The sequence below is a fragment of the Symphalangus syndactylus genome, chromosome 20 (genome assembly GCF_028878055.3).
Source record: "Symphalangus syndactylus isolate Jambi chromosome 20, NHGRI_mSymSyn1-v2.1_pri, whole genome shotgun sequence".
Taxonomy (NCBI): Eukaryota; Metazoa; Chordata; class Mammalia; order Primates; family Hylobatidae; genus Symphalangus; species Symphalangus syndactylus.
In genome coordinates, this window is record NC_072442.2 from 38,544,642 (window position 1) to 38,570,542 (window position 25,901).

General features: G+C 42.8%; 2 protein-coding genes across 14 annotated transcripts in view; both read right to left on the reverse strand.

Annotated features, from left to right (window-relative positions):
* LOC134735231 (leucine-rich repeat-containing protein 37B-like) overlaps positions 1 to 9,732 on the reverse strand; it is a 33,569-nt gene extending 23,837 nt beyond the window's left edge. For 2 of the 13 annotated variants that reach the window (XM_063628882.1, XM_063628881.1), the window contains exons 1-3: positions 6,654 to 9,660; positions 4,703 to 4,774; positions 1,584 to 1,655 (exon numbers count right to left, since the gene is read on the reverse strand). In XM_063628882.1, the coding sequence (XP_063484952.1) occupies positions 1,584 to 1,655; positions 4,703 to 4,774; positions 6,654 to 9,496 (2,987 nt within the window). In that variant the 5' untranslated portion in view covers positions 9,497 to 9,660. Of the gene's footprint in view, positions 1 to 1,583; positions 1,656 to 4,702; positions 4,775 to 6,653 lie in introns of all 13 variants that reach the window. The other 11 variants (XM_063628878.1, XM_063628877.1, XM_063628889.1 and 8 more) reach the window with 8 other exon arrangements.
* A 1,555-nt stretch (positions 9,733 to 11,287) lies between these two features.
* Positions 11,288 to 25,225, reverse strand: LOC134735184 (polycomb protein SUZ12-like). The gene is given in 8 exon segments (XM_063628401.1): positions 11,288 to 11,937; positions 12,222 to 12,436; positions 14,197 to 14,276; positions 15,633 to 15,682; positions 15,685 to 15,827; positions 16,974 to 17,131; positions 17,679 to 17,882; positions 25,001 to 25,225. Coding segments are annotated over 8 exon segments (1,299 nt in total). The 3' UTR covers positions 11,288 to 11,713.
* Positions 25,226 to 25,901: the final 676 nt, after the last annotated feature.

The following is a 25,901-nucleotide window of genomic DNA, read 5'->3' on the forward strand; positions in this document are numbered from 1 at the left end:
TTTTCATCCCATTTTTTCTGAGCATAAACTCCTTGAACGCATGAACTACGGCAATGCTCATCTGCATTGCCCACCATGTTTAAAACTGACACATGGAAATAAAGTAAATTCAAATATTTGTAAAACAAATGAATAGCTGGCCGGGCGCGGTGGCTCATGCCTGTAATCCCAGCACTTTGGGAGGCTGAGGCGGGTGGATTACAAGGTCAGGATATCGAGACCATCCTGGCTAACTAGGTGAAACCCCGTCTCTACTAAAAACACAATAAATTAGCTGGGCGTGGCGGCATGGGCCTGTAGTCCCAGCTACTCAGGAGGCTGAGGCAGGAGAATGGAGTGAACCCGGGAGGCAGAGCTTGTGGTGAGCCGAGATCGCGCCACAGCACTGCAGCCTGGGCGACAGAGTGAGACGCCGTCTCAAATAAATACATAAATAAATAAATAGCTGGGGGAGCGAGTAGAAGGAAAATGACTATTTTAAAGCAAATGTAGTTTTATTACTTCATGGCCTCTGTAGCACTTTGGCATCCACTTCAGGGTCTTTTCACCCACTTTTCTTAAGCCTTTCACGTTTGAAATAATCTGTTTGCAAAAGAGCATCACTAATAAGGATTAATGACATACACACCTCTATGGACAGAGGATAAGAATCAAGCTTTCACAGCAATTGAACATAGTATCTTCTTGTCTCTTAACAGACAGAAATACTATGCAGGTATCCCTTTCTTGGTAACAGGGCTGGGGAGATAGTTCCTGTGTAATTAGTGAAGGGTTAGGGGCATTTCTGATATGCTTCTTAGTGTAAACATTTCTAGCTCTACCACTTAACCATCATTTTAAACATCTGTTTTAATATAACAATTCCCAAAATGAAATCCTTAATACTAGTCTATTTTCTTGGTAGCTTAATATTCTTGATAATTATTATTTCTATAATTCAGCTGATTTCAAATATTTAAATGTTAATTTAATTCCGATTAAATTACTAAAAATTTGGGGATTAATGATGTTCAAATGAATGTAGGTGGTCCATATTTTCTTCTCCTTTAGGCAACAATCTGAAGTTAACTTTAATTCCTTTCATCCTACTAAACCAACTTTTTCAAATCTTTTTTTGTGAAGCTCACACAGTAAATATTTTAAGGCTTTGTGGGCCACATATGATCTCTCTCGCATATTTCTCTTTTTTTCTTTCACAGTCCTTTAAAAATGCAAAAACCATTCTTAACTTAATAGGCTATTAAAAAATAGACCCTAAGTTAGATTTGATCTATTGGCTGTAGATTGAATAGAAGAAGATGGTATGTAAATCCTTATAAAACAAGGTTCATATGGGTGTCAGTCACTGCTCAGATCTTCTTACCATGTGAAATTTTTTCTGTCTGTATTTTGTCTATACAATTTAAAAACTGAAAATGCATAGGACGTAGCTAATGCTAGAGATGGGCTGAGACCCTATACAAACTTACAGAATTGCAGAATTTTATTGCTGGAAGAAATCTTAGAGATTATCTAATTTGAATCCCTTATTCATTTTAAAAATAATATGACTAAAAACTCAAAAATATGATTAACCAACTTACAAATACTGGAGGTATAGCAGGCCTTCAAATGAATCGTTATGTAATTCAGTCAAATAATTTTCACTGAGAATTCTGGAAAATGAAAAAGTTATTTCTAGATTAAAATGCAAACTACAACTATTTGCTACACAGGACTATCTCATGCATGTGGAGGAAAGCTGGGTCATGGTCATTTCTAGATGGTGGTATCTGCTCTGCTTTCATTCCAACCTTTTCTTCCATTTTCCATTTTGTCTCCATCTCTCTCCACCATCACCACCACACACACAGGCAAGCACAGACACACACGCAAGCACACACACACACAGGCAAGCACACACACACACGCAAGCACACACACACGCAAGCACACACACACACGCAAGCACACACACACGTAAGCATACACACACACGCAAGCATACACACATGCAAGCACACACACACACGCAAGCACACACACACGCAAGCACACACACACACGCAAGCACACACACACACAAGCACACACACACGCAAGCACACACACACACGCAAGCATACACACACACACAAGCACACACACACACGCAAGCACACACACACACGCAAGCACACACACACGCAAGCATACACACACACGCAAGCATACACACATGCAAGCACACACACACACACAGGCAAGCACACACACACAGGCAAGCACACACACACACAAGCACACCGCTCCACTCTTCCCACCAAATTGTATCTTTAATGACTCCTCTCTAGATCATAATATGCCTTTCAGAATCCAACTCTGGGTGGCACCAAGATCAGCAGAATCTCCATTTCCTCCTCTCTTTTCCCAAACCTTATTATGAAAGCCCCACATGGGACCATGTCAGGGCTGCAAGTGAAGCCATTCAACTTTTTTCTCCCATCAAAAAAATGTGAGAACTACAATGTGCATAAAGTGCACATAACATAAATGTTGTTTATATTTAATTTAATTTCTGAGACAGGGTCTCATTCTGTTACCCACACTGGTCTCAGACTCCTGGCTCAAGTGATCCTCCTGTCTCTGCATCCCAAAGTCTTGGGATTGCAGACATGAGCCACCTCACCTGGCCAAATACTCAGTTTAATAATTGTAAAGCAGATACCCATGTAAACATTGTTACCAAAGATTATTGCTAGTATCCCAGAAGCCCCAGTGTGCCCCTTTCCAATCATATTCCTCTCTCTAACCCTAATAGGTAACCACTACCCTGACTTTTGTAATGATTTTCTTGCTTTTAAAATGTAGTCCTGGCCTGGCATGGTGGCTCATGCCTGTAATCCCAGCATTCTGGAAAGCCAAGGCACATGAATCACCTGAGGTCATGAGCTCGAGACCAGCCTGTCCAACATGGCGAAACTCTGTCTCTACTAAAATTATAAAAATTAGCTGGACATGGTGGCGGGCACCTGTAATTCCAGCTACCCAGGAGGCTGAGGCAGGAGAATCCCTGGAACCCGGGACGTGGAACTTGCAGTGAGCCAAGATCACACCACTGAACTCCAGCCTGGGCAACAAGAACAAAACTCCGTCTCAAAAAATAAATAAAGCAATTCTCCTGCCTCAGCTTCCCAAGTAGATGGGATTATAGGCACCCACCACCATGTCTGGCTAATTTTTGTATTTTCAGTACAGATGGGGTTTCGCCATATTGGCCAGGCTTGTCTCAAACTCCTGACCTCAGGTGATCCGCCTGCCTCGACCTCCTGAGGTGCTGGGGTTACAGGTGTGAGCCACTGCACCTAGCATGTGTTTTATTTTTAATTTAGAACTCATGTATGTCTTGTCTATATAAGTCAAACTACTGATGTGACACAAACTGTTGTGAAAAATGTTACTTTGAATGTAAGCATTTTTTCCAAAATAATTTACGTGTCTAAACTGATTCCTTCTATAAATCAGGAAGAAAACGATAAAACAATTCAACAGGAAAATGAACAAAGGACAGAAAATTCAGAGAAGAAACAGAAATGTTCAATAAGCATATAAAGATATTTAATTAAATTCATGAGTGATCAGGAAAATTCAAATTTGGATGGAATCCCTTTTATTCATCCATAACTTCAACAAAAAGTTGGCGAATACCCAGCAGTGAAAAGGTGTGGGGAAATGAATGCTGTCATATTCTGCTGACAATAGAGTCAGTTGGCACATTTTTGAGGACAATTAAAATTTTGTATCTACATAGTCTTCACCCCAACTCTTCCATTTCTAGATATCTATGCTACAGGAATACTTGCCCACTAAGCATAATCTAAACATTCATCAATGGGGAAATTATTAAATAAACTATGATGCATCCATACTATGGATTATGCGAATATCATATGACATGTGACACCATGAAGTGAAAGAATCAAGTTGCAAGATGTTACCCTTTATGTAGAGAAAAAAGATTTTAAAAACCACACACCAAATCTATTTTGCTTTATGTAAATACGTATGTAGGCAAATGGGGAAAAGTCTGGAAGCATGTATACTAAACACAGAGTAGCATTACCTCAGGGATGAGGCAGTAGGGCACAAGGAGGGTTTTTGTTATACCTGTTATTGCATTTTTATACATTAAAAATAGAATCATGGGCTGGGGGTGGTGGCTCATGCCTATAATATGAGCACTTTAGGAGGCCAAGGTGGGAGGATCACTTGAGCCCAGGAGCTCAAGACCAGCCTAAGCAGCATAGGAAGACCCTGTCTCTACAAAAAATACAAAATTAGGTGGGCGTGGTGGTATGCACCTCTGGTCCCAGCTACTTGGGAGGCTGAGGTGGGAGGATCACTTGTGCCTGGGAGGTGAAGGCTGCAGTGAGATGTGATTGTGCCACTGCACTCCAGCCCAGGGCACAAAATAAGACCCTGTCTCTGAAAAAAAAAAAGAGGAAAAAAAAAGAATATAACCATGTATTATTTGTATGATAAAAAAATTTAAATTGCCTCTTATTTTAGAGAGAGCCTATCAAATTTAATTTTAAAATAACCATAGGATTGCAATCCACAGAGGTTGATTTGGGGTATGGAGGGAAAATATCTTTTCTCAGAGGTATGGACCTCAAAATTCTGGACCAAGAAGGATCTTACAATGCAGTTAGTTTTTTGTCATATTTGGAGAGAATATACTCACAGTTTCTTGGTCCAACTGTATGCTTTCCATACATTTCCATCAATGTATGAAATATAGTTTCCTTGGAAATTTCTGTGAAGAAAGACAGTTTATATCTTTGAATAGGCAGGAAAAGAATGAACAGAATAAATAAAAGAATCATGGCAACCTTGTCGGGGATATTCAGAAACAGAAAATAACACCTGCTTTCTCATTTCCAGAGCTATCAGCTTCCCAGTTTGCACAATTCATCAAGAAATAATGCGGGGCCACTGGCACAAATGATGAGGCATCTCCCGGAAGCTTAACTTCCTATCCGTCCCATCTCTTGGACAGACGATGCCAGTTAATTACTTTGAATGTAAGTATTTTATCCGAAAGCACTTATGTGTCTAAACAAACTCCTACAAATCAACACAAAAATGGTAAATAATTCAACAGAAAAATGGGCATAAGCTTATCTTTATCGATAAATAAGTAGAAAGAAACCCTATGTCAGGTAACACCAAAGCTTTGCCCTCTGTTGAAACATCCTAGGCTTTTTCTTTCCACTCTCATTACAACTGATCTGATTTAGCCCCTTCACACTTTACTCCTACATTTTGCTAGACTTTTCTATTTTGTCTCCCTGAAATAAGCGTTTCCTTTTGGGCACTCTACATACGGATTCTAAAATAATCCTTTGCATGTCTATACTTGAACATAAAGCAAAAAAACAAAACAAAATAAAATAATCTTCCTGTTTTCGTCATTTAATCTCTCTTGCTTGGAAACTTTCAATGGCTTTCCATACCCCATTGTGTACTCTTTAAGACCCAAGTAAAATTTTAGCTTATCCATGTAGCTTTCCCTGATCTTCACACCTCGAGGACCACAGACTCTGGTAAATTCTAGCACCGATGGTATGCATTATCTTTTAGTAATTAATTCCATATACCTCCCTTTTTAGGCCTATTCTCTTTCTTCCCTCCTATCATTTTCCTGTTCTGACAGACAATAGCATACTTGCTCCTGGGTTTGACACAAAATGAGTGCTACATATAAAAAGCCAGGGACAAAGATGAGTTCTGGACCTAACTAAAGGACTGAGTAATCATGTTAACAGCCAACACTCCTACATATGCTAGGGACTGATGAAGTGTTTCATATATTCCCTCACCTAAATTTCACAACAATCCTATGAAATGGTAACTAGCATAATCCTCAGTTTAAATGTGAGGAAATTGAGTCACAGAGCAGAATAACTTGCTCTGGATCACCAAGCTAATAAACAGACCTGGGTTCAAATCCAGGCAGCCTGGCTCCAGAATCAACTCTTAACCACTTAGAGCATCATCACTGAGATCGGGAGAGTGACAGGCTGCTGTAAAGAGGGTGAAGCGGGATGGGCGCGGTGGCTCACGCCTGTAATCCCAGCACTTTGGGAGGCTAAGGTGGGTGGATCACCTGAGGTCAGGAGTTCAAGACCAGCCTGACCAACATGGAGAAACCCCATCTCTACTAAAAACACAAAAAATTAGCCAGGTGTGGTGGCGCATGCCTGTAATCCCAGCAACTCAGGAGGCTGAGGCAGGAGAATCACTTGAACCCAGGAGATGGAGGTTGCGGTGAGCCAAGATTGTGCCATTGCACTCCAGCCTGTGCAACAAGAGTGAAACTCTGTCTCAAAAAAAAAAGAGGGTGAAGTGAAAATAGGAGCAGAGCAGCGGTTAAGCAATGATGTGATGGGGCTAAATAAGAATGGATAAGAAAATGAGTAAGAGTAAAAGACTGGGGTAAAAGTAAAAGACTGGAGAATGGGTCTAATATTAAAGGAGAATGAGGAGAAGGGAGAGTTGACGAGCAAAGGTGAAAGCAGAAAGTCAGTTGTCAGTATGGCTTGGGGAGATAAAGGCGGCCCAGGAAGGCCTCCAGGAAAAGGCTGCCATGTCAGGCAAGACACAGAGGATGATTGAGGAAAGGTGATTCTTACAAGGTGGTCAAGATGCCATTGTAGGTGTTGGGCTCTGGCACAGGCACTTGGTAGAGCCTCTGCTTTGGGCTGAGATCAACACATGACAGAGTCTCATCTCCGCAGGTACAGAGCTCACACATGTTGGTGCTTGTGGAGGCCTTCTGTTCCTCTAGTGCAGTTTCAGACTGCACCAATGAATCCTGCGAAGATTCTAACTTTGTAGGTGGACCTGTGACCTCCGTCAGGCTTCGATGCAGAGTCTGAACCTGGTCTGGACGAGGAGCTGTAGTCTTCTCCAGGACTGTGGAATGTCCAATCTCTGGAGTGGGTTCTGGAGTTATGGCAAGCCCCGGGTCTGGAGGCTGAGCTGAGGTTTCCTCCGTGGTTGGAGATGGTTTAACCTCAAGTTGGGGTAGAACTTTCTTAGAAGGCTGAGTTGGGGTCTCCTGCATGGTTGGAGAAAGTTCAACCTCTATCATGGATTCTGGAATGATGAAAAGTCCCAGGCCCAAAGGTTGAACAGTGACACTGGGCAATGTTGAGTGCTGAGCTGGATCCTGGCCTGGTGTTGGGACTGTCACCTCATAATGAGCTGGAGGTTGAGCAGCAACTTCCTTAGGTGGCTCTGGAAGCTGAACTGGGACCATTTGCTGCCTTGAAGGTTCTACCTCCTTAGGGGACTCTGGAGCCTGAACTGTGGCCTCCTGCTTGGTCAGAGAAGGTTCTGCCTCCATAGGGGGCTCTGGAATCTGAGCTGGAACCTCCTGCTGAGTTACAGATGGTTCTACCTCCTGAGGGAACTCTGGAGGCAAAGATGGGGCCATCTGCTGGGTCAGAGAGGGTTCTGTCACCATAGCAGGGTCTGAAGACTGAGCAGGGACTGCCTGCTGGACTGGAGAGGATTCTACCTCTTTAGGTGGCTTTAAAAGCCGAGTTGGGGCCTGCTGTAGGACTGGAGATGGTTTGACCTTCTCAGGTGGCTCTGATGGCTGAGCTGCTATCTCCCACTGTGGTGGACTGACCTCTACAGTGGACTTGCGAGGATGACCCGAGGCTTCCTGCTGGGTTGCAGATGGTTCAACCTCCTTATGGGGCTCTGGTGGCTCAGCTGGGAGCCCTTGCTGGACTGGAGAAGGTTCTGCCTCCTTAGGGGGATCTAGAGTCTGAGCTGTGGCCTCTTGGTGGACTGGAGATTCAATCTTTTCAGGAGAATGCAGAGGCAGGGAAGGGAGATCAGGCTGGGCTAGAGAAAAGTCAGCCTGTTCAACGAGAATAGGAGGGTTGTCCTGCTGGGCTGGAGAAGGTTCTACCCCCATAGTGACTGCTGTAGGTTTGGTAAGCTCCCTATCTAGATCTAGATATGACACATCTAGAGGTGAACCTATTGCTTCATCATTCAGTGAACTTCCAAAGTCTGGGGAGAGCTGAGATGGAGGCTGAGTTGTGGTCTCTTTACGGACTGGAGGAAGTTCATAATTTTCAGGTCTACTTAGCTGCTGAATTATGTCTTGCTGGTCTTTCAAACGTTGAAACTGCTCAGGGGACATTAAGGGCTGAGCTGGGGCCTCCCGCTGGGCTGGAGAAGATTCAACCTCCCCAGAAGACTCAGAAGGCTGAGCTGGCTGCTCCTGCTCACTGGGGGAAAGTTCAGCCTCCATGGGAGGACCTGGTGGCTCAGTTGGGGCCTCCTGTTGGGTTGCAGAAGGTTCCACCTCCTCTGGAGCCTGAATTTTGGCCTCCTTCTGGGCTTGGGCAGATTCTGCCTCATTTTGGGGCTCTGAAGTCATGGTAGGTTTAATGGTAATGTTGGGCAAGTTGTAATGAGCTTGATCCTCACCTGGAGGTTGAACTGTCACTTCATGATTCAGTGGAGTTTGAGCTAGACTCTCTATAGAGGACTCTGGAGGCAGAGCTGGGGACTCCTGCTGGGTTGAAGGTTCTACCTCCTGAGGGAGCTGTGGAAGCTGTGCTGAGGCTTCTTCCTGGAGTGAAGAGGACTGAATGTCTTCCAGGGTCTCTGCATTTTGAGTTTTGGGCTCTAGATGGAATTGAGAAAGTCCAACTTGCTCAGGTGGCCCTGGAGGCTCATCTGCGTTCACCCGGAGTTCTGGAGGCAGGCTGCTGGGATACAGTGTGTCCATACTCAAATATTCATCCTGCAAAGTCTGTTTCTGACGCTGAGGTTTGGATAATTGGTGTGGAATCCCAATAATCTCAGCAAGGCTCCAATGCTCAGCTAGATTTTTCTTCAGGTTCTTGGGCGAAACAACAAATTTGGTTGGTTTTGAAACCTTACTGTGTAGTGGAACAAGTATATCATCTGCCTGATGACCTGCAGCCCGATCTAGATCTGCAGTTTGAACCTTATTTTTGAGGCGAGGAAGCTGAACTGTGGCCTGGTTCTGATCCCCATCCAGCAGTGGAAGCACCTCTGGGAGCCTTTCTTGCGGAGTCAGCTTGTCATTTAAATCCTGCTGTGCAGCCAAGAACTGCTCGGGCCCCAGAGGCAGCTCTCCAGCTGAATCCGTGTCCAGGAATGGAGGCAAATGTTCAGTCGATTCCTGGGGCAGGGCTGACATCTGCGAAGAAGCAGAGGGCCCCAGGTAATCAAAGTCCCCCGGGGCTGCTGGGGGAGCAAGTGCATGGGGAGATTCCCACGGGAGATGGGAGGAGCGGGAAGACCAGGGCTCAGGTGGCCCCATGGGGTTAGAGGTCAGCTGGAGAGGGTCCTTGACCCACACCAGAGGCTGAGCATCCTTGACTAGCAGACCCAATAGTTGCCACGTAACGAGGGGCCATGGGCCCCAGAAACACAGCCAAGACATGACACAGGCTGGTGCTGCGCACTCGATGGGAGCCATTCTGGCAGCCCGGAGATGCTCATGCCCTTTATGAGCGTGCGCCCCGCCCTGTCTTTATGACACCTTTAGTTATGTCACCTTTATTAGGCTGAGGTCCAGATCTGCTCCATGCTACCAGGGCAATCTTATGTCACAATCCCACCCAAGCACCCCTTCCCACCCTGCCCGGCCAGAACACCTCTCCCCTCCCCTTAGTGAGGAAGGATTTGGGCCGCAGGCCGGGGTGGTCCCAGGACTCCAGTGGCCTGCTGTGGTGTGGTGTGGTGGGGTGGGGTGGGGTGGGGTGGGGTCGGGTGGGGGCGCGGCAGAGCTTCCCAAGTAAGTCACGGGACCTCGCCTTGGGATCTTCAGAAGTGCTAGTTCACAGGCCGGGCGCAGTGGCTCACGCTTGTAATCCCAGCACTTTGGGAGGCCGAGGCGGGCGGATCACGAAGTCAGGAGATCGAGACCACAGTGAAACCCCATCTCTACTAAAAATACAAAAAATTAGCCAGGCTTGGTGGCGGGCGCCTGTAGTGCCAGCTACTCGGAGAGGCTGAGGCAGGAGAATGGCGTGAACCCGGGAGGCGGAGCTTGCAGTGAGCCGAGATTGCGCCACTACACTCCAGCCTGGGCGACAGAGCGAGACGTATGTGCACAGCTTTAGCAAATTAAAGCCCAAGATAAACGCTCGAGATCTACTATCCAGAGGCAAAATCAGAGTTTACTATAACTCATCATTTGGAGAGCTTACCAATCAAGGAATCTGTAATGAAAGCTGCAGTTTTCCTCTTTCCTATTTTTTGTTTTAAACACAAAAATCAATGACTAAGAACTTAATACTGGATGACAAATCACATCCACACTATTCGTTAAATAGCCTCACAGTTAAACACATCTTAAAGACCAATCAAATCAGTATTTACATTTTATAAATTTCTGAAGACATCATTAGAAAGCTTATATATCCCTTCATTAAACAAAATAGGAAACTGCATCTGATGGTGGTGGAATGAAATTTTAAAATTAAAAATACCTGTATTTACAGCAGCATTGATCCTTTCTAAACAAAGAATATGAAAATGCAATATCTTTAAGTATAATAACAAATTGAGGTGATGTTACTCAACCACAGTGCTCGGAGTTGGAATAAAAACCTATTGGTGCTTGTTAATGTGCCAGTAGTGAATCCACTTTCTGTTGGAGAAAATCCAACTGCAAATATGTGCGTGAAACACATATAACACAGGGCAAAATTGCTCAAAATGATTCAAGTCAGCTTATCCGTATTGGATATTCTGTTCATGAAACACATTACAAAGACATCCTTGCAAAGAAATAAAAGGCTTAACAGTTTTCTAGTTGACTTTTTAAGAACACTTCTCCCCTTAAAAGTGACATCTTAAAATCTCAAACGTGTTCTTCCCTTGGTTTGCAATCCTAATTTAAAGATATGAACAGCTTAATTTTTCATGTGATTATCTAATTAAAAAAGAAAAACAAAAACAAGCAAAATGTTCAAGTTAAAAAAAAACATACTCGGTGAGCAATGCACTAAAATTATCCACATGAAAACAAATGGTCAGTAATCTTATAAAGCAACATAGCATTTCACTGTCAACAGTGTGAAAATTTAACATCATCTCAAACAGGCGTAAGATGAAGAAGTGCTATTTTTTAACTGTAAAATGAACTTATGTAATGTAAAATATCTCACATTATAATTTTTCATTCCAAATTGATAAATGATTTCAAAAACAAGGATCAAAGTTTGACTGCAAATAGTAATGCAATATAATTTCATAAAAATCCTTCAATTTCTATTTTTTCCCTTTTCTGTAGTTGATATATGAAGACCACTTCAATTTCTAAAAAAGGGAACCATTCCAATTTTCTCTCCTCAAGAAAATGTCTCACAATTACAAAGTAGAAAAACAGCCAGTCATAAATGCAAAAAAATTCTAATTTATATATGAAATAACTTCTAGATTATCAATTCAACATATTTGATGGCAATTGTTGAGTTTAAAAATACTTTGAAATATTGCTTTTCATGCTTAAAGTACAGAATGTTTTAATGATGTCAATAAAAGTGATATACATGTAATGCTGCATAATGAAGTGAAGTAGAACGCTGATACAAATATCCTTGTTGAAATCATTTACTTCATCTAACAGTGCCTGTTTGGAACCTATGATTAAAAACAAAAACATAATTCTTCTTAGAGGATGAATTCCCTAAAATGTAATTTCAGTGTTTGTCCATAACACGGGGTTAGATCTTTTCAGAGTTTTTGTTTTTTGCTCTGTTTTGAAACCCCTGAGACGCTGTTTCGAAACCCCTGAGACGCTATCTGTTTCCAAAGCTTTCTCTTTGGAGTTAATTTCACTAAATCCATTTGCTGTCCCATTTTGTTCTTCAGTTATTTCTCCGTTTGCAGGGGAAGCAGATTCCCCCTTTTCTTTCTTTCTTTTGTTTTTTTTTTTGAGACAGAGTCTTGCTCTGTCGCCCAGGCTGGAGTGCAGTGGCGCAATCTCGGCTCACTGCAAGCTCCGCCTCCCGGGTTCACGCCATTCTCCTGCCTCAGCCTCTCTGAGTAGCTGGGACTACAGGCGCCCGCCACCACGCCCGGCTAATTTTTGGTATTTTTAGTAGAGACGGGGTTTCACCGTGGTCTCGATCTCCTGACCTCGTGATCCGCCCGCCTCAGCCTCCCAAAGTGCTGGGATTACAAGCGTGAGCCACCGCGCCCGGCAGATTCCCCCTTTTCTAATTTTTGCTGCATTTCACGGAGCTTGGTAACAGCTTTATCTATTGACATTATGCTAATAAGATTAAAGTTATGCATGCTGACTAGGTGAAGCATAAAGTTTCGACAAAAATTCTTCTTAATTATTTTCTGTCCATAATTTTCTACAAAAAGCATACAGGCATGATTCATTTGATTGTCAGCAATAAACCTATTTAATAAAAACAGAATATCAATAGCAATACAAAGCATTTTTGTCAAATGCAATAGTGATAACCATTATAAGACTATATCCAACTCCAGTAAATAAAAGATTAAAGAAGTGATAAAACTATAGAGAAACTGAGATTCAATCATCTGAATGAGCTTACCATTTTAGAAATTTCAAGAGATTTAATCTAATTTAAGCTTAAACAGGTGCCATTAGAACAGTAGATATAATTTCTATTCTTCAATTTCATAAACAGTCTTAAAAGCATAAAATATTTGGGCCAGGTAATTATGCCTGTAATTCCAGTGCTTTGGGAGGCTGAGGCAGGTGGATCACAAGGTCAGGAGATCGAGACCATCCTGGCTAACACGGTGAAACCCTGTCTCTACTAAAAATGCAAAAAATTAGCTGGGCGTGGTGGCGGGTGCCTATAGTCCCAGCTGCTTGGGAGACTGAGGCAGGAGAATGGCGTGAACCTGGGAGGCGGAGCTTGCAGTGAGTCAAGATCGCACCGCTGCACTCCAGACTGGGCGACAGAGGGAGACTCCATCTCAAAAAAAAAAAAAAAAAAATGTAGTACAGACAAGGTCTCACTGTATTGCCCAGGTTGGTCTTGAATTCCTCAACTAAAGTGATCCTCCTGCCTTGGCATCCTAAAGTGCCAGCATTATAAGTGTGAGCCACCACACCAAGCCAGGAACATACTTTTAGCCACAAAGTAATAAGAAACAAAATTGTTCTCCTTTCACCTCTATGAAATGGTAAACAAATCCAAAAAGCCACGTTTTATTCTGAAAAATTAACCAATTGTTAACAATTGTGGTAATAACTGTGGTAATTTTCAGGATTTCCAGACATGTAACACGTGGCAATAAAAGGCATGCAAATTGGGTCATTAAATGAACCTACAGCTCTGTCTTGCCTTCTGCTGCTCCCTGGTCGTGGTCCCACCAAGGTGGCTTTTTTTTTTTTTTGGAGATAGGGTCTCATTCTGTTGCCCAGGCTGGAGTGCAGTGGTGCAATCTTGGCTCACTGCAATTTCCATTTCCCAGGTTCTTCAAGTGATTCTAGTGCCTCAGCCTCCCGAGTAACTGGGATTACAGGTGTGTGACACTGCACCCGGCTAAGTTTTGTACGTTTAGTGGAGACAGGGTTTCACCATGTTGGCCAGGCTGGTCTCGAACTTCTGACCTCAAGTGATCCACCCGCCTTGGCCTCCCAAAGTGCTGGGATTACAGGCATGAGACACTGTGCCCACCTCTATAAAATGTTTTGAGTGTGAACGAGTCAACCCTGATAGAGTTTGCAAGCATGGGAGAAACACTACTACGAGAGTTAGGATGGGCACCAGTGATTTCTGAGGAGGGTCTATGATGATGACACCCTTTCCTACGGACGCCAGGGTTGCAGCAGCCTATTTCCTCTTGAAAGCTCACGGAATCACAACCTGATATATAATGCTGCAATGACTCACATCTCTGCAACAAGTTCTAAAGACAAGGTCCGGTTTTTGCCCTGATTTTATTAATACTAATGAATATAATATTAATTCATTGTTATAAATAATACCAAAAGGAATGTCTTTGTACCCAAAAGAAACCTGCCAAACCAAAAAAACATTGGACTAGAATAAAATTTGGGACAAATATACATTAATGGAATTTTAAATAAGATTCTAACACACGCAGATTTCTAGGATGTGAAACAGCAAAAGACCATAAAGATAATAAAATATTTAAATTAATTTAGAAATACCCTACCGATGCTTTATGACATGGAGATTCCAGAGTTTCATCACTTCTTTCTCTCCTTCATTAACATCAGAAAATTCTTCAATTTGCTGGGAAAAAGAAAGAAAAACACCTGTTAAACACATATTATAAGAAAAATTTGTAGGCCGGGCGCGGTGGCTCAAGCCTGTAATCCCAGCACTTTGGGAGGCCGAGGCGGGGGGATCACGAGGTCAGGAGATCGAGACCATCCTGGCTAACACGGTGAAACCCTGTCTCTACTAAAAATACAAAAAAAATTAGCCGGGCGTGTTGGCGGGCCCCTGTAGTCCCAGCTACTCGGGAGGCTGAGGCAGGAGAATGGCGTGAACCCGGGAGGTGGAGCTTGCAGTGAGCCGAGATCGCGCCACTGCACTCTAGCCTGGGCGACAGAGCAAGACTCCGTCTCAGAAAAAAAAAAAAAAAAAAAAAGAAAGAAAAATTTGTGAGAATATCAAAACAGAATGGAACTAAAAATACCACAACATATTTACACAGCAAAGTTGCAACATTTCTTAAAATTAACTTCTATTTAAGCAGTCATTTAATTTAATTAATTTATTTATTTAGAGACAGTGTCTTGCTCTATCGCCCCAGCTGAAGCACAGTGGCATGATCTCAGCTCACTGAAACCTTGACCTCCCGGGTTCAAGTGATTCTCCTGTCTCAGCCTCCCGAGTAGCTGGGATCTCAAGCATGCGCTACCATGCCCAGTTAACTGTTGTATTTTCTTTTAGTAGAGACGGGGTTTTGCCATGTTGGCCAGGCTGGCCTCAAACTCCTGACCTCAGGTGATCAGCCCAACTCGCCCTACGAAAGTGTTGGGATTACAGGCGTGAGCCAGCACACCTGCCGTCATTTAAAAAGGGAAAGCCTAAATTACGATTACCTTATATATAAAAATGAAAACACACAATACAAGTTTACTTAAAGAAAATCCATCTTCCCTCTAACTTAGTAACTTTTTTGTTTGTTTTGATACAGGCTCTCGCTCTGTCACCCAGGCTGGAGTGCAGTGGTGCAATGTTGGCTCACTGCGACCTCCATCTCCTGGGGTTAAGCGACTCTCCTGCCTCAGCCAACTGAATAGCTGGGACTACAAGTGCGTGCCACCATGCGCGGCTAATTTTTTGTATTTTTAGTAGAGACCAGGTTTCGCCATGCTGTCCAGACTGGTCTTGAACTCCTGAACTCAGTCAATGCTCCTGCCTCGCAAAGTGCTGGGATTACAGATGTGAGCGACCGCCACCAGCCTAACTTGCTTAAGTTTTAAAGTGACATAATTTTAAAAACCATACATTTCTGGATTCCTTAATTTTTTTTTAAAAAAAGTTCCTTTACACTAAAAGTCTAGTTCATAGTAAGCAATTTTCAAAACAAATTAATAATATTCCAAGATAACTGCCAATAAAGATAATAATAATTACTGTAATGGTTTTTTCTCTTAGCCATTCAGGATCCTTTTCATCTTCACTACTTCCATTTCTTGTGGGCGGAGAGGTAAGCAGGTATCACCATGGAAATACAGACGATTGTGGCCACTACTATATGTTCTTTGCTGTTCTACCTCCCCATCTTCAGATTCAAGAAATTCAGACATGCTTGCTTTTGTTCGTTTTGGCCTAATGAAAAGAAATAAATGTTGATTTATGGCCTCTACATGTATACCATCTAACCTCACGAGTAGGAGTTGAGATCTGTGATAATCTGCATCACCATTCTATAAAACTAACCATAAAACAACAGTATTAGAGGCACAACCCCACTAGTTATTTTCTTTCGGTACATAATGTAAATCCAACCTATTACATATTAATTCAAACACAGTTTTAAAACTGTCTTTCTGGGTGTGAAAAGTTACAGTTAAAAAGGAGGAAAAAGAAATGAAGTGCTGGCCGGGCGCGGTGGCTCACGCTTGTAATCCCAGCACTTTGGGAGGCCGAGGCAGGCGGATCACCAGGTCAGGAGATTGAGACCACGATGAAACCCCGTCTCTACTAAAAATACAAAAATTAGCCGTGCGTGGTCGCGGGCGCCTGTAGTCCCAGCTACTCGGAGAGGCTGAGGCAGGAGAATGGCATGAACACGGGAGGCGGAGCTTGCAGTGAGCCGAGATTGCGCCACTGCACTCCAGCCTGGGCGACAGAGCGAGACTCTGTCTCAAAAAAAAAAAAAGAAATGAAGTGCTAGTTAGGGCACACTCAGATAAGAATATGCATATAAAATCCTACATGTCAAAACTGTGTATTCTAACTCATGTATATTCACAAAGCAGAAAAGCTGTAACACTGGTTACATACGCATACACCTGCCTTAAAATTTTTTTCAGTTTTACTAAGATTTAAAATTCCCTCTTTGTAATTTTATTTATTACTATTATTATTATTTGAGACGAAGTTTCGCTCTTGTTGCCCAGGCCAGAGTGCAATGGCACGACCTCGGCTCACGGCAACCTCGACCTCCCGGGTTCAAGCAATTATCCAGAAACTTCTACTGACAGAATTCTTTAATCCCAATAACCACTGCAGCAGTAGTGACATTGACATCATTAAAACTTAAGTATCAAGTTCAAAGAAAAAGTGAGAAAACTTCTCTGTAGAAATAGGAGCTATCAAGTGTTATAAAGCAGTTAACAACCCCATAGACACATAATACTGAAAAATAATAATTTCCACCTAACTAACTAGTAGCTTCGTCTGGCTCCTTTGTTCCTCCAACATCAGTAAAAGTTAGAGCTTAAACTTTTGTTATATGCCCTTTTTACCTACCTGCACGCAAGAATGTGTGTGATAGGTGTTCTCTTAACTGGTCCGTTGCGACTAAAAGCAAATCTAGGTTGGCGATGAATATCCTGAGGATTTCCTGCATAGGAGCCATCATAACACTCATTGATAGAAACATCTATCCTAGTACCTTTTGGATGATACTGCAACAAAAATGTCCAAAAAAAATTAATTATCCTATCCTAAATATCCCTCCAATTTAATTAAAGAATTTGTGGGCTCTTAATATTTAGAAAACGAAAATAGGCCAGGCACACCAGCAAGGTAAACAGGCTATCAGAAGACCTGGGGTCAACAAAATGTGTTAAAATCTGAACTATGTCATTTATTGCTTGGTGACTTTGTACAAATTATTTCTTGGTTGAGCAAGAATAAGAAAATTATCACTTAATTGAAAGAGTTGGTTGAGGATTTTGTGAGTCTATTAGAGACACTACACAAACATTAATTATAATTCCAAATACATATCAACTGAATCATTCACTGTAATCCATATATACAGCAACCTATCAAATACAGAAATGTGTTATTTTTATACAAAGTACAATTTTTGAAAGTCACGCTATCTTGTACTTAATGCATATTTTTTCCCTTTTTTAATTCAAAAAAATTTTTGTGGGTACATAGGTGTATGTATTTATGGGGTACAAGAGATTTCTTAACACAAATTGAGAAAATATGAAAAATTACAACATAGTTGAAGATAAATTTGCTATGGCAGAGTTTAAGATGCTTGAGTAAACTATAAAGTTTGCGGCAGTTCAGAGTACAACAAGGGCAATGCAGGTCATCTCTTGCTTCAGTTTGTTGCCTTGTACTGTTGTTATAGAGAAACCAAAAACAATAAAAAAAAAAAAAGCAAATCTCCAATTTACACTTAACAAGATATTTTGTTTAAATATCACTTCTAGAAATAGTTTAAAAAAAATTATTTTTTTTTTTTTTTTGAGACGGAGTCTCGCTCTGCCGCCCAGGCTGGAGTGCAGTGGCGCGATCTCGGCTCACTGTAAGCCCCGCCTCCCAGGTTCACGCCATTCTCCTGCCTCAGCCTCTCCGAGTAGCTGGGACTACAGGCGCCCGCCACCACGCCCGGCTAATTTTTTGTATTTTTTTAGTAGAGACGGAGTTTCACCGTGGTCTCGATCTCCTGACATCGTGATTTGCCCGCCTCGGCCTCCCAAAGTGCTGGGAATACAGGTTTGAGCCACGGTACCCGGCCAACCCTGTCTCTACTAAAACTACAAAAAATTAGCCTGCAGTCACAGCTACTCGGGAGGCTGAGGCAGGAGAATCGTGTGAACCCACAAGGCAGAGGTTGCACTGAGCTGAAATCGTGCTACTGCACTCCTGCCTGAGGAACAGAGCAAGACTCCGTCTCAAAAAAAAAAAAAAAAAAAAAAGAATCACATAAAGCAAAACACAAATGAATTAATCTAAAGCACAAGACCTAATTCTGCAAACCATTATTTTGATTGCAATGTTTTCTTACCAATAATTTGAGTAGGTTTAACTGAACCAGGCTTGTTTTCCTGATGGAGACTCTCTGAATTTCTAATGGCAAGAGGTTTGGCAGTGGGAGCTGTAGATTTATCATTGGTCTCTCCTGTCCAACGAAGAGTGAACTGCAACGTAGGTCCCTGAGAAAATGTTTTGAATGGAGGCAGGCTCTAAAAAACAAAAAATATGCAAAGACTGGAGACTCAGATAATGAATTCAAATAAACTGTAGAAATTTAAAAAAAATTCATTGTAAGTCAATGTGGATTTGCCTTAATAGATTTGTCTTGAAAATCCAAAAGCTGACTGAGTTGGCTAGGCAAACAAAGTAAAAGTATGGAACAGACACTGTAGAACTTGAATTGGAGAGCACGGGCTGTCTAAAAGAGGCAACCACTGATCACCAACAGGTGAATTGTTGCCATGTAAAAACATTGGTCCAACACAGACAGATTTTCAGATTTTTCCAAATAAGTCAGAAATCAAAGTTCTCACGGGAAAATTTCCCATTTAGGTTGTTGCTAACCAGTTCAAAATGTCTTTTTTTTTTTGAGATGGAGTTTCACTCTTGTCGCCCAGGCTGGTGTGCAACTGGTGTGGTCTCACCTCACTGCAACCTCCCCCTCCCAGGTTCAAGTGATTCTCCTGTCTCAGCCTCCCAAGTAGCTGGGATTACAGGCACGCGCCGTCACGCCCGTCTAATATTTTTTGTGTGTGTTTTTAGTAGAGATGGGGTTTCACCATCTTGGCCAGGCTGGTCTTGAACTCCTGACCTCAGGTGATTTCCCTGCCTCGGCCTCCCAAAGTGCTGGGGTTACAGGCGTGAGCCACCGTGCCCGGCCTTGAAATGTCTTAAAAACCAAATTGTGGTACCCAAAGCCCACCAGCATGCCACCTTTGCTCTTAGGTGACCAATTACTTTTGTTTTTGTAAATTGAACAGCTTTTCAATTAGTAATTTTCTTTGACTTCTCTCAGTTTCACTGACAATGACTGCCAGTGCTTCTCTTCTTTGATTGTAGGACCCTGAGCTATTGAAAATAGCTAACTTTTAGCCATCTAACCGAATCACTCACCCATCCTCAAGAATTTACCTATTAAGCTGACGATCCCAAATTGGTTCTCCATTCTTATCCTTACACTTGAACTCTAAACTCGTATCTCCAACTGCCTCTTGGACATTGCCAGCTGATCTCAATGTCACCTTAAACTAAAACATGCTTAGAAGTGTTTCCAATATCTTTTCTTCTAAAACACTTTCTTTCTCATGTTATTTTTGTTCTTGTCATTATCATTCTACTAGTGACCCTAAGCTAAAAATTTTGGAATTATATTTGACTCCTATTCTTTCGTTTCTCATGTAATTACCAAGTCCTTTTTGAAATGTCTATCATTTCTTCCTTGTCCTTCAAGGATCACACACACACTCAAAAAAAACCTCTGTATAGATCAGTATTGCCTTACTACTAGAGTATCTCAATTGTTCTCCTTGCTTCTGATTTTTACTTTCCTATTCAAATGTAGGAGAGATCAAGTAGTCTTCAGTGAGCTTCAATTTATTTTACTGCCACAGAGGCCTAAACTCCTTCTATATCGTTATTACAAAGCAATCCTCTTAAAACTATTTAGACTGGAGGGCGCAGTAGCACATGCCTGTAATCCTAGCACTTTGGGAGGCCGAGGAGGGTGGATCATGAGGTCAGGAGTTCGAGGCCATCCTGGACAACATGGTGAAACCCTGTCTCTACTAAAATACAAAAAATTAGCTGGGCATGGTGGCGGACGCCTGTAATCCCAGCTACTCGGGAGGCTGAGGCAGGAGAATCGCTTGAACTCGAAAGGCAGAGGTTGCAGTGAGCCGAAATTGCACCACTGCACTCCAGCTTGGCGACAGAGGAAGACTCCATCTCAAAAAACAAAACAAAACAAAAAACTATTTAGACTACAATGTAGTAAAAGTGTGTTCAGAGACTAGTTTGGACACAGCAGTCCACAGGAATTTATCTTATAAAATACTTGATACAGGTTCAAGTATAATCACTATTAACATTTTTGACAAGATTAAAAAAAATCAAATAACCCAATTATCTATTAGACCAGCACTGGTTTAGTCAATTAAGGAACCCAAAACAAAAAAACAAAAAAACAAAAAAACTCAACTTTTAAAAAGAAGTACATCTATATGCTCTCACTTAAAAGGATGCCCATTTTACAGGGTTAAGAGCTTCCAGATAGGCCGGGCACAGTGGCTCACACCTGTAATCCCAGCACTTTGGGACGCCGAGGTGGGTGCATCACCTGAGGTCGGGAGTTCGAGACCAGCCAAACCAACATGGTGAAACCCCATCTGTACTAAAAATACAAAAAGTAGCCAGGCGTGGTGGCGCATGCCAGTAATCTCAACTATTCAGGAGGCTGAGGCAAGACAATTGCTTGAACCCAGGAAGCAGAGGTTGCAGTGAACCGAGACTGTGCCATTGCACTCCACCTCTGGGTGACAGAGTGAGACTCCATCTCAAAAGAAAAAAAAAAAAAAGGCCAGGCCGGGAACGGTGGCTCATGCCTGTAATCCTAGTACTTTGGGAGGCCGAGGTGGGGGAATCACGAGGTCAGGAGATCGAGACCATCCTGGCTAACACAGTGAAACCCCATCTCTATGAAAAATACAAAAAATTAACTGGGCGTGGTGGAAGGCACCTGTAGTCCCAACTACCTGGTTGGCTGAGGCAGGAGAATGGCATGAACCCGGGAGGCAGAGCTTGCAGTGAGCTGAGATCGTGCCACTGTAGATGGCACGATCCAGCCTGGGCGACAGAGCGAGACTCCGTCTCAAAAAAAAAAAAAAAAAAAAAAAATGGGCCAGATGCAGTGGCTCACACCTGTAATCTTAGCACTTTGGGAGGCTGAGGCAGGCAGATCACAAGGTCAGGAGTTTGAGACCCGCCTGGCCAACATGGTGAAACCCCATCTCTACTAAAAATACAAAAATTAGCTGGGCATGGTGGTGCACGCCTGTAATCCCAGCTACTTAGGAGGCTGAGGCTGGAGAACCGTTTGACCCGGCAAGCAGAGGTTGCAGTGAGCCAAGATCATGCCACTGTACTCCAGCCTGGGTGACAGAGTGAAACTCCATCTCAAAAAACAAACAAAAAACAAAAACAACAAACAAAACCAACAACAACAAAAACCCTTCATATATATAATCCTTATAGTCTCATGAATAAAAACTTACTTTAAAACAAGAAATTTAAAATGAAAAAGATCATAAAGATAAATCCATGCAGAAAACCCAAATGCTATAGATAAAAATTATTTGAAATCTCATCACCTGGAGTTAACCACTATTATAAATTTTAGAAACAGGGAAAATATATATATATATACATACACACACTTACATAAAAATTTAATATGGGAATCTTGTCAAACTATCATCCTTTTTAATGGCTTTTTAGATTTAACGTCTTTCTAACGTTTCATTATTTAAAAAATGCTGAGAAAACCTGTTACCTACATCTTTTGTTAAGAAGTTACTACACTGTGACAAAAATATAAAATTTGAATTGTTAAAGACTATACATACAATTTTAACTTTATATATATTGCCAGTCTGCCCTATAGTAAGACTGTATCAACCTTTTTTTTTTTTTTTTTTGAGACAGAGTCTTGCTCTGTCTCCCCAGATAAAGTGAAGTGGCAAAATCTCAGCTCACTGAAACCTCTGCCCCCCAGGTTCAAGTAATACTCCTAAGCCTCCCAAGTAGCTGGGACTATAAGCATCTGCCACCACGCCCGGCTAATTTTTGTGTTTTTTGTCAACAGGGTTTGACCATGTTGGCCAGGCTGGTGTCAAACTCATTACCTCACGTGATCCACCTGCCTGGGCCTCCCAAAGTGCGGGGATTACAGGCGTGAGCCACTGAGCCCGGCCCCAACTTATCGTTACATCAAAATATTATTTGAGAGTATATGTGTCCTCACATCCCTAAAATACCAGAAACTGTCAAACTTTTAATCTTTGTCAAACTGTCAAAAGTAGTATCTCTGCGTTTGCATGCCTTTGAATACTAATAAGGTTCACTACTGCTTTAAAAGTTTGCTGGACATCTATATTTGTTTTTTTAAGAACTGCATGATAGTCCTTGACACATATTTCTTATTAGACTGAGTATCTTTTTCTTGTTTTATAATTCACAATATTATGTATTCATATTAGCATTTTGTGTTACAGATATTTCCCCCATTCCATAATTTGTTTGTAACTTTAGATATTTTGCAGTATAAAAATGACTAATTTTAACCCGACAATTTTTACTTTATGCTTTCTTACTTTTAAATCGTCCTTAGAAGGGTCTTCCTCACTGCAATATATTAACATTCACCTATTTTTTTCCATGCTTATGAATGTTCATTTTTACATGTTTATGAGCCTTCCAGAATGTATTAGGTCTAAGATTATTTCCAGATGACTGGAGAAGAGTTGTCACAATTAATGAACGGTTTCTCTTTCTCACATAGCTATACCACCACTTTACCCATAAACTAAATTTCAAATATACATCAAACTATTTCAGGACTATGCCTGAATGATATGCTTGTCTATTCCTATGTTTATACCACAGGGTTTAAGTTCTCTTAACTTTATGGTATGCACTATTGTATATTGTATATTATACTAAAACTGGTAAGTAAAAATTCTCAAAATATTTTTCAAAAATTTCGCACCATTGAACTCCAGCCTGGGCCAACGACAGCCAAGACTCGATCTCAAAAAGAAAAAAAAAATTTTTTTTAATTAAATCCTAAAGCTTGGGGGAGGGGCTAATCTGTGCAAAGAGTGGAAAACAGGCTAACAAGGAATCTCAGGTACAGAAATGGGACATAACCAGTCACAAACTTTTGAGGAAAACCACACATGGAAAGAATAACCTTATATATTTTTCTCTCTTTTTTCTTCTCTTTCTCCTCCCTCCCTCCCTCCCTCTCTCTCGCTCACTCTCTCTCTCTCTTTCTCTCTCTCTTTCTTTCGACACAGTTTCGCTCTTGTTGCCCAGGCTGGAGTGCAATGGCGCTATCTCAGCTCACTGCAACCTCCGCCTCCCAGGTGCAAGCAATTCTCCTGCCTCAGCCTCCTGAGTAGCTGGGATTACAGCCATGCACCACCACGCCCAGCTAATTTTGTATTTTTAGTAGAGATGGGGTTTCTCCATGTTCGTCAGGCTGGTCTCGAACTCCCGACCTCAGGTGATCTGCCCCCCTTGGCCTCCCAAAGTGCTGAGATTACAGGTGTGAGCCACCACACCTGGCCTCATTTTTTTTCTAAAGGAGAAACTGCACTTCGAAAAAACAGTTTAAAAGAGTGAAAATCAGTGTAACTAAAATACGTATAGGGATAAGCAAGACTATCACAGCATGAAATGAGAGCAGGCAGTTATGAGAAGAATTAGCCAGGCTGGCCGAGGTGGCTCACGCCTGTAATTCCAGCACTTTGGGAGGCTGAAACAGGCCTCACCTGAGGTCAGGAGTTTGAGACCAGCCTGGCTAACATGGTGAAACCCCATCTCTACTAAAAACACAAAAATTAGCCAGGTGTGGTGATGCGCGCCTGTAATCCCAGCTACTCCGGAGGTTGAGGCAGGAGAATCGCTTGAACCCGGGAGGTGAAGGTTGCATTCGAGATCTCGCCACTGCATTCCAGCCTGGGCAACAGAGCAAGACTCCATCTAAAAATAATAATAATAATAATAATTAACCAGAGATCTTGGACACACAAACAGCTACTGAAAGAAAAAGAAACCTTCAAGAGGTGGGCAAAACAGCAGAGCAGGCACTGCTGAAAAGCAAACCAGAGAGGTGGAATAAATATGAAGCCAAGGAATTCTCCCAGAAGGTAACTTAAGGGATAAAATGATCAAAGCTTTATGAAAGACAGACAAAGAATTATGGAGGACAGATTTAAACGCCGCAGCATAATCCACAGACATTCATCCCATTGATTTGGCTGTAGTCTTTCCTGCTCATCTTCTTAGCCAAAATTAAAGCACCTTAGCGGCTCTGCTTTTTCCCAATTACAGTCGGCTTCCGCTCCGTGGTGCTGGTTTGGACTTGGGGGTGCTGGGTGGGGACCCCCGGGGTTGCCCCGTGGTTCCCCTCTTAGCACTGTAACTTCCTGGGCACCAAACAGGCTGCCCAGGCAGCCCGGAGGAGCAGCAGCTTCAACCCAACCCAGTCCCCAGCCCTGCGCCTCCCCAGCCACTCTGGAACATGCTGCCCGTCGAGCAGTGGTCCGAGGTGACATTCGGGGCGGTGAGAGTCCAGAGGTCAGAGGAGGAGGAGGAGCCCGTCGGGCGCTGAGAAAGCTTTACCCCGCCCCCTGGAAGCCCAGTGAGGCGCGCAGATGCTGGCGCGGCGACTTCTTTTGCATCTCTACAACACCCACCCTGCAGTGCTACGCCCTCGAGCGCGAGACCTTCTGGGAGTTCTGATCCCGGACGACCTTAGGGCTCTACAGACTGACTAAGGAGCCGGATGAGGAAACTCGGGAACTACAGCTGCGGTGGCGGCTCCGCCTCCTCGGGGCTGGAGCTCCCTGAGAGCCAATGAGGCGGGACCACGTGGGCCTCCAAAACACCCTGAGGTGCCGGCGGGGCTGCTGGGCGCGCTCTTCTTGGCCCAGCCGGCCGTCGCCGGGCCCCTCCCTGGGTGCTCCCACATCCCTAGTTACAGCCTCTAAAGGTAGCATTTGCGCCCTCACCCTGCACAGCCTTGATTTTCCAAAGATAGGCCTGGACTTTTGCAAACAGGGGGCTCTCCTCCTTCATGAGTCTTTCTGTAGCCTCATACCTACAGGCTGTTAGAAATTACACCAGTGACTTGTAGGATCCTGGAGTAAACAGAAGCTGCTTTCGGAAATCTGGTACCTTGCACGGTCCACAGTTGCAAACACAAAGACCTACTTCCAAGCTGCCGTCCATGTACCGCCCAATGAAGCTGCAACGTGTGAACCTCTGTGGAAGGCGTCCACCTTTTCTCCAGTCCTGCTCTCACTGAGTGCCCTATCAAAATGGAAGAATCCCTGAATGAACCCATTTCAAGTTTGAATTGTAAAATATTGCAATCCCAAGTGTTGGTTGTCTACAGCTTCCTACTGATTTTGGCTGGTGTCTAAAAAGAAGGTACCCCCAAAATAAAATAAAAATAAAAACAAGGCCCAGAAATGTCTCCTGTGTTAGCCGAGTAAATAGTTGATTTTCTTTTCTTTCCTTTTTTTTTAAGAGACAGGGTCTTGCTATATTGCCCAGACTAGATTCAAACTCCTGGGCTCAAGTGATCCTCCTGCCTCAGCCTCCCAAGGAGCTGGGACTACAGGCAGGCACCGTGATATACTCGAATTTTTTTTGAGAAGGAGTCTTGCTCTG